This window comes from Enhydra lutris, unplaced genomic scaffold, assembly GCF_002288905.1.
Source record: "Enhydra lutris kenyoni isolate GAN:26980312 unplaced genomic scaffold, ASM228890v2 scaffoldscaffold4, whole genome shotgun sequence".
Taxonomy (NCBI): domain Eukaryota; kingdom Metazoa; phylum Chordata; class Mammalia; order Carnivora; family Mustelidae; genus Enhydra; species Enhydra lutris.
Window position 1 is genome coordinate 58,763,922 of NW_019154088.1, and position 9,579 is coordinate 58,773,500.

Sequence of the window (9,579 nt, forward strand, 5' to 3'; positions counted from 1 at the left end):
TGCTATGTGCTCTTCACGGTGGACAATGTAAAAGTACGTGTGAGGTATGACCCACATCATTAAGGAGCAACACGTTCGTGACTTTCTAATTATATGTCATTGCCTCTAGGAACTGCTATTACTGTGTACCTAAGCTCAGGTCTCAAGTCCCATACCTTTTGAAATCAATAGGACTTCATACTTAGTATTTGTATTTTTCTAATGGCACCAGACCCTGAGAAACAAAGAAATCTATTTCAACAAAATTTCAAATAGCTTTTCAACCACTCTTCCTTTCTAAGGTTTTTATTGATCTTTAATCAATTTTTCTACCTTTTCCATGTGAAAACTTAATGTATCACAAAACTACTATCTAAAATATATACAAATGTCTCTTTATTAGTAATAGTACCACATACAACCAAAAACTAAAATAATGCCTAAAATACACACTCAACAGTATCACTTCCACCATCCAATTAAATATTCTAAGACTAAGCATTTCCAATTGTATATTTTACAAAATGAGAATATTTCCATGATTCTTTTTAGTCATTCTTTGTGATGACAAGTAGTCATGCCATATCTGTTATTAAATGGGAGTATTTGGTGAAACATAATGAGGATTTTTTTCAACTTTATTGAGGTATAGACAAATAAAAATTGTATGTATCTAAGGCATACAACTTGATGGTTTCACAAATGTCTACATGGTGAGGTGATTATCACAATCAACTTAATTAACATATTCATTACCTCATATACTTTTTTCTTTTTCCTTTGTGTGTGTGACAAGAACCTAAGGTGGAATTTTTAAAAATACTACTCCGTTATTGGTAAAGGAAAATGTTTTATAAATGTCCATTTCTTAGAGCACATCAAACCACTGTCTTTGACTTCAGTTTCCACAATAATGATTTCCACTGGTTTGTAACTTGTTATTCATGTTTACTTGATTTCACAACATATCTCTTTTATTCATAAAAGTGCTGTATGAAATATTTTAATTTTCCAATTAAAACTAATCTTGTTTGGGACATTTTGAAGCCCCTCCCAATATTTGGTTTCTAACCCAACCAAAAAGAAAAAGATATTCCTGAAATCAAGATTCAGACTTGCTGACTGTCAAGAAACAAAACCTCTTAAAGTAGTATTATCCCCCACCATATTCTGGGGAAAGTTTAATAAGTTTGGAAACTTCAGAGAATATTTGATCTAGCTCTGTATTTTCTTTTAAAAGTTTGGATAACATCAAAATACTAGAATCCTACAATATCCTAGGAAAATAACTACAAATCTATGAACTATCAGTAAAATCAAAGCACTGTCAGGAACTGATTCTACTTCACTGATTTAATATGAATTCTATCAAGACATCTGGCAGAGGAAAATGTTGAAACAGAAAATATATATGGACATTATTTATATGGCATTTTTCTGCAAAACTTTTTATTTCATGTATATTACCACTACAGTAAAATGGTTTATTACAATAAAGTTTTGTTCATCTGCTAAAGTAAATATTATACTAGTCTAAAGTATATTTAAATATATTCCTTTATATACACTGTTTTTATTAATAACCAATTTATTTTGTCACAAAATGTTGGTCGCCATCAACTAAAATAAGACTACAATAATTAAAAGAAATGCATACTTTTTTTTGCATTTCACTTCCCTATACGTGTTATATTTTAGATATCTTCTTCCAAGAGGAACGATTAACTATATTGGTTTTAACCTCCAATCAAACTGGAGGGAAAAATCACCAAAACAGAAAAAGTAAGACATGCACTTGGTTCACCTGTGCCAGAATCTATAGTGACCTCTTGTGGTAAATACTATCTACAGAGCTTTGGAGAACAATACCTTTTCCTAGGCCAGTCACTGGAGAACGCAGAAGCATTGTTCCTATGGGTTAGCAAACACCCGTCACTAATAGTGGAAGTAATACTAATAGTAATAGTTAGAATACTAACTAAACTAAAGGATTTCTTGTTGGAAGTCTCCTCGGTCGTTATCAATGAAAATATTCATAGTTGCTTTCTTCTATTAAAAAGTATAGTGTCTTACATGGTTCTTCAATAGGACAGTTAAAGGAGGGGCACCTGGGTGGCTCAGTGGATTAAGCCGCTGCCTTCGGCTCGGGTCATGATCTCGGGGTCCTGGGATCGAGTCCCACATCGGGCTCTCTGCTCAGCAGGGTGCCTGCTTCCCTCTCTCTCTCTCTCTGCCTGCCTCTCCGTCTACTTGTGATCTCTCTCTGTCAAATAAATAAATAAAATCTTTAAAAAAAATAAAAATAAAAAATAAACTGAAGGACAGTTAAAGGATAGCTGGGGACATGGGATTCTTACACACCCCTACTCCTGGAATCAAGCAAAAGACAAAGAGGACAATTTCTGAAGAAGACAAGAATGAACTGGGATAAGCAGCATTCTGGTCAGCAAAGTTATTTGTTACATAACAGGATGTGGGCTCTAGAGCCAGAGACAATCTGCTACCTTATTTATAAATATAATTCAGGGAGTGGTCAGTATAATTTCAACCTCTACGATGTACTAAAAGCAAAAGTGATACATTGTAAGACCTGGGTTAGTCAATGCCTCAGACACTACGCGGTTGTCACTATCTCCTGAATAGCGGTTTAGATATTAAAGAAAATCTCTCAAAAAAATCATGAACATTATAGCAAAAAAAAAATCATGTCTTCACCATTTTTTACATTGGACACTACTAAAAAGGTGTGATACCCTTTTTTTGCTTTATTTTTAAATCACTAGTTCTCCATTTCTTCTCCTATAGTTTCCCTTTAAAGATCTCAGTTTTTACAAATGTTAATTATAGCAAAAAAATAATTTCAGATTTTCTGTAAAAGGTGACTGAGTCAAGAAAGTGCTTGTACAACATAAACATCTCAAGCTATAATGGCAAATCGAATATATTGAACTTCTTCTCTTGCAGGATAAGTGGTTGATAAAATACAACCGTTTCTGTGTTCTTCTTTCCTGATCCCCTTTTTTTTCCTCCAAAGAGAAAAACGTTTTTAGTTTTTTATAATGCTTAAAATATTAAAGAACAATAATCAAATTCTAATAAAAAGATATTAAATTTGGGATGTATAATATTTCAAAATGGCTCCCTAGTTCACTGTCATAGACACTAATCATTTCCGCTTATTTGTGAAGGAACCAAAGACAACTTACAAATAAAATGTGCTGCCCAAAGACATAGGTTGAAGGCCTTGGAAATGTTTTGTTTTGTTTTACTTTGTTTGAATCTAAAATTTCACCTAGAACTCTTAAATACCCTTGGCTTTCTTTCAGGCGTTTACCCTCTACCCACAGGTTTACTGCTCCCTACAACCCGATGTACACTGATGAATAGTGTGCATAAATAATTGAAATTTAAATAAGGGAAGACATTCTAATAATGTATCAGATACGGGTTCAATCAGTAAGTACATTGGGCTGAGGTCTTCTATGAGTTATTTCACAGATGTAATGAACTAGTTCCAAACTTTCTGTTCCTAGCAACTCATTTTGAACCTCCTGGTCAAAATGTATCTAAACCTTATTAATACAGTTATACTTTTGACTTTTGCAACTTCTTAGACAATATCCGCTAGAATCATATATTAAGAATTATTGTAGTTCCTTTTATTTATCTAAAATTGATCTTGTCCTTTATCTTAAAATTAGAAAGAGGAATTCCCTACTAGTACCATTTTGGAATTTGGCCATAAAGTATGTTTGTATCCATCCTACTCAATAGCCCCCATTATTTTATTTTATAGACTTTGAATCACTAGTAACAATTTGAAATGCTTCCCCATAACAAACGAGTCAACCAAGTAAGGAAAATAAAAATCCAATCTCAAGAGGTGTAAAGAATCAGCAAACAGAAGCAAGAGTCACTGTAGGGCACCGAACAGGGCACTGTTCATCTGGGAAATTGCAACTGAAGAGTCAGGAACTTTATTAGGAAGTGCTCCGATTTCAAAGCTACGTCCAAATAGACCACACTTTATGCTCTTTTGTTCCACGTCATCAAGAAGTTCTCTGGTGGATGGCTAATTGGCTGAGATTTCAGTTCACTACTAATAGCCATGGACAAATAAGTGTCTGATGTTTTTTCTTTGGGTCTAATAGTCTTTCCAATCTGATATCCTCCCCCACTTCTGTATCTCTCTTTCTGTATTTCTGTTACTTTCCACATCTCTCTTTTCCTCTTCGTGTGTGTGTATGTGAGAGAAAGAGAAAGAGAGAGTTTTTTCTGGTACCTCCATCTTTGCATCTGAGTGAATGGTTGTGTGTTTATCTCCATACGTCTCTCTGTATAAGTTTCTGTTTCATCTGACAGTCATTAAAAGATCTGATCTTTTCATAAGAAGAACATGATGTATCAGAAAGAGAAGTATTTCATGGGGTAAAGGTAAATAGGCAACCCCAGCCTATCTTTCTTCAATTTCTTTTTTTTCCACTAAAGCTCTGCCAACACTTCACTTTCAATGTGGTTAACTTAGTGAATAATGAAATCTTCAGTGTGACAAACCTCATTCATCTGTGAGAATTCTGAAGGGAGTTTTCTCTGTTAGTCTCAATTAAACAATTTCTCAGAATGAATTTTTCTATTTCTCTGCCAAATCATATAGGAATGGTAACAACTGTGGGATACTCCCACATGAATGTGCAGACCAATTTAATACTGTAATTCTCAATTTCTGGGGTTCTTCCTATAAAAGTAGTACTGAGACTTTCTAGTTTTTACTACCTACACATGTGCATATACTTAGCTCACATGTCCAACACATTTCAAACGAAGCTCAGAGGTTTTGAGTAGTGGTATTAAAAGTTAGCCATAAGCAATGAAAGTGATATTTTAAATGCCAAAACAGATCAGTTTTCATTTGCACTTGGTATTGTTACCCACAGAAAGAAACATTAGACCAATGAAGCACTTATACAGGTGAGGTGTCAAAAAGATAGAACATTCATTAATTTGGATGGTATGTGTAAAACAGAAACAGACATTTTTTTTCTTTTTTTAAAGATTTTATCTATTTATTTGACAGAAAGAGAGACAGTGAGAGGGAATGCAAGCAGGGGAAGAGGGAGAAGGAGAACCAGGCTTCCCACTGAGCAGGGAGCCTGATGCAGGGGCTGGATCCCAGGACCCTGGGATCATGACCTGAACTGAAGGCAGATGCTTAATGACTGAGCCACCCAGGTGCCCCAGAAGCAGATATTTCTAAGCCACATTAAGATAAAGCGTTAATTTCTTGTATATCTGCAATAAAAGATATTCCAAAAACTGGCTCATGGTTCCAATCTGTGGAAGTTTCAACCAAAGATGCTATATTAGTCAACTTCAGTCAAGGAATTCTCATCTTCTTTCTGGTTATCAGGCAGAGGAACAGAGAGTCTGTAGGTTTTATTTTTTAAGGCCTTCTCTGAAAAGTCCTCTCACAGACCAAACTGCATGGAATTGAAATAACCCAAGAAGATAAGAAAGCTCAAATAAAATGTTTGTATCTTGATTAGTTGATCCCAATAAACTTAATATCTCCCAAATGGATTGTTTTAATAGTAACATCCCCTTGTACTCTAAGTCTTCACTTAATATACATAAAGGTAATGTATAAACTGTTATTAATTCGTTTTTTGTATTATCATAAAAAATCAAAAACATTTGAAATCACACTGGAATAGCTAAAAAATATTATAGATTTTTTTTAATTAGACTGAGACCATTAGCTACTTTTTCAACCAAAAAGTCTGCTCTAGACTTGTATAATATCAGGTGTTGACCAAAGTGGAAGTAATAAAGTCACAAGCTTCGAATTAAAACCAAATATCATGGCAGAGATTTATGAAAAATACCTTGGGACACTAAAATACAGATAGTCCCCAAATCAGGGAAAATATTTGCAACCCTAGTTTTAGAAGAGATGCTAATCTAAGAATTAGTATAATCTAGTCAACCAATTCAGGGAAAGTATAATTGTATTTTTTTTATTATCTTTTTAGTGTGATCCTCTCTTACCCACTTGAGAACAGAAGTGTTTTCACCATTTCTTTTATCCAAGGACCCCGGAGAGTGTCTGTTGTATATGATACCCAAATAAATATTGTTTCAATGAATGAGTCAACAATGAATTATGGAACTGCATACAGTATTTCCATTGCTCTACTGTAATCAATATGCAGAAATACCTTTCTCATAAGTCTCCAAATAAGAGATCTCAAAATAAAATAAAAGGCCTCTAAAAGAAAAAAACTTTAAAGGATGCTTTATATATCTTGCTTATAAAATTGGAAATTATATACAAGAACTAAAAAGACATGAAAGATGTAGATTTTAGTAACACACAAAGTTTAGAGGATCTTAAAATGTGATCTATATAACGATCCTGATTCAGAATATCTTGGAGGAAATGGATTTATAAATGTATGGGATTTAAAAGACACTTTAGGGCAAGAAAACCTTACAATCAGTAGCAAAGTAGAACGGCATGTCTAAGAATTGTTTCTCTAGTTACTTTAAAAGCACAGTAGCTATTCCTTCCTTTTTACATTTCTCCTGTTTAAGTCAAATCAAATATATCATATAGATTAACATAGACCAATGCACAATGAAAAAAAATTAAATGAAGAAACTTGAAACACGAACTTAACCATAGTAATTGCCTTCCCATTTTTCGAGCACTGACTCTATTAGGTTCAACTCCAACTACTCTCCCCAGCACAAGGTTCCTTTCAGCAGTGCTCACTGGGCCCAAAAGCCATTCCAGAGACTTAAATCTTATTAAGTAGCCACTGTCACAGCCATTCCCAACTTGAGGGAAACCTTTCCACTAAGATTAACTCTACGAATTTGACCAGTCCCTGAAGTCGATTTGGGGAAAGAATGTGGGTAAAGGATGAACGAGAAATATATCCCTCATCAAGGCAAAACTCAACTTTATTCTCCAGATGAACCTACACCCCACCAGCTCTCTCTTCCCTTCCTCCCTTTCTGGGCTCTGGACAGGTGGGAGGAAAATGAGTATGTCTTGGAGAGGGGATGCAACTAACTTTCCTCCACCACCTTATTCCCCTCCCCACCCCAAATCAGATCCAATTAGTAACTGAAGCCACCCAGGTAGGGCGGTCTGCATCCCTCTCCCCCTTAGAAGAGGGATGGGATGGGGAGGATGGGGGGCGCGCGTGGGCAGGAGGGAGGTGGGGGTGTTCTGAACTGCAACTCTTCTTACCGCTGGAGCGCCTGACGATGTTCTCCAAAAATGTGTTCTGCGGTGCCACCAACCCTCTCTTGCCCCCCGGCATCCTGGGTCTGGAGAGCGGCGGCCAGGATCCGCGGCGGGGGAGGGGGGGATGCAGGAAGAAAAGGTAGAGGAAGAGAAGAAAAAGGTGGAGGAGAAGATCGAGTCGAAAGAAGTGGGGGCGCGGCGGCGGCGACGGGGTCCCCTGACTGTGTCTCCAGCCCGACCCGGATGAACAGCTCTAGGGAGGAGGACCAGGCAGTTCATGGTAGTAGCGCTCCCCCGGCCGCCGCTGCCCAGACTGTGGCGGTGCCGCACACGGGGCTCGGGAACTGCAGGCTCCGCGGGGCACAGTGCGCCTGCGCCGCCCCCGCTGTCGCTGTCCCGCCGGTGCTGATGCTGAAGCTGCTGCTGAGGCTGCTGCCGCGGCGGCGGTCGCCTGGGCGCGGACTCAGCATTTCTCCCGCTGCCCCGCGCCCCGGGGCCGGGGAGCGGGAAGTGTCAACTCAAGCCCTCGCTCCCAGTCCCTCTCAGTCCAGATCCGGACCTCTTTGCAGAGCCTTCCTCTCCTCCTGCCCTGGCCCACCCGCCCGCGCAGCTGGATCACCGCTGCCCAGCTGAGTCCAACTTCTGCCCGGCTGTGCGCCCGGTGGCCGCTCCTCTCTCCCCGGAGATCCAGGCAAACGTTCGCTGTCCAATGGGGCCACGGAGCGGGAGAGGAAGTGAAAAGCGAGCAGGATGCCAAAGAGAGCAATGGGTAGTCGGAAGGCTTACATCTCAGCTCCTCCCGCCGGGGTCTCGAGCCCCGGCTGCTCCCGAAGACGCGGCTGTCAGGGCGAAGGTGTCGAGCAGCTCCCGCTCCAGCAGAGGCTGAGCGCCGAGCAGGGACTGACTGGGAGGCGCGCGGGGACGCGGAGCAGCCACCTGACGCTGCTACCGCCCCCCTCCGGGCTTTGGCGCCCGAGGCTCAACAGAAGAGCTGCAGGCACCCGCCCTGCCCCACGCCCAGGAGCAGGGGCCAGTTAGGGTCTGCGCGCAGAGAGCGGGAATGGCCCCTGCGCCTCCGGCTGGAGCTGGCGCGCGGGTAGCCTCCCCAGAGCTGCGGAGCGCGGGAGGCGAGCGGCGAGTCCCGCTACCCGGGTTAAGTTGCGGGAAAGGTTGCACTTAATGCAAGTAGAGAGGAAGTGGGTGAATAATTCACACCAGAGAGAGGGAGTGCGGCGGACAGCATTTGTGGTGGAAAAACATTAAAGGTGGTGGGAACGTAGCGGCAAGGGGAGGCGGGCAGGAATCTTCTCTAAGAACGCTCCATCCGCTCAGAACCGGAGTGGAACCGTTAGAATACAGAGTCCAAAAGCCGGAAACTACCCGGAGAAGGGGAAATGGCATAAATGCGAATGTAGCCTGGAGGGATGGAAGGGAAAGGGGGAGCTCACGCCAAGGTACCTTCTTTTATCTAAGGCAGTGGTTCTCAAGGTGGTCCCGAACTGGCAACATCTCCTAAGAACTTTCTAGAAATGCAAAATATCGGGCTCTACCTCAAAGCTAGGTAACTAGTAACACTTGGGTCGTGGGCCAATCATCTGTTTTAACAAGCCCTCCGGGTAAATAGGATGCATTTTCGCTCAAGTAGCAGAAGCACGGATCTAAAGCTTCCCCTCGGGAGGCTCCACTGGGCCTACCCAGAAAGAATGACTGCTAAGCAGGTTCAAGGACTAAGGACAAAAAGTGCGCGTTGCAGCACGGCCAGAAGTCGAAGCGAAGGACAGTTGTATGGGGGCGTCCCCTTTTGCTGGGGTCATAATATGCTAGGTTACCCTTGTTAGAAATGATCGAGGCTAAGTTGCTATAAAGCAACTTGAATCCTCAAGCTGGGGTCCTAGGAAACATCTACTCAGTTCCTGCCTTGGGCAGGAAGGAAAGAGGGAAGATGTCAGACTTCGTTTAGAAACCCCTAGATTACCAACCACTGGCCTCGACTTTCCATCACTGTCTCGCCAGCGCACCCGGGGGAGGGAGGATAGGCACTGCCTGTGACCGAGAGGCACATAAATACACAACCAGGATCCCGGTTTTAGCCTAGGGCATTTTTCCTCTTCTCATTTCTGAAATTTCCACCCATTTACCCAGACCTTGGGTGGCTGAGTAAACCCTGAAGGTTGACGCAAGGCAGAGATCAGTTTGCTGGGCTAGGATTCCTTCTGCAAAAAAAAAAAAAAAAAAAAAATCAAGAGACTCTGGAATAACACTAGGCTATTTTAGCTTTCTACTCGAGTACTGCTGGTGGTGCAAGTTAATTCCCCTACAGCTAGAATGTCTTCTAAATACATTGGGGT

General features: G+C 40.8%; 1 protein-coding gene across 1 annotated transcript in view; it reads right to left on the minus strand.

Annotated features, from left to right (window-relative positions):
- LOC111139282 (potassium voltage-gated channel subfamily H member 5) overlaps positions 1-7,307 on the minus strand; it is a 270,461-nt gene extending 263,154 nt beyond the window's left edge. The window contains exon 1 of the mRNA XM_022491521.1: positions 7,235-7,307. Within this exon, the coding sequence (XP_022347229.1) occupies positions 7,235-7,307 (73 nt within the window). The remainder of the gene's footprint in view (positions 1-7,234) is intronic.
- Positions 7,308-9,579: the final 2,272 nt, after the last annotated feature.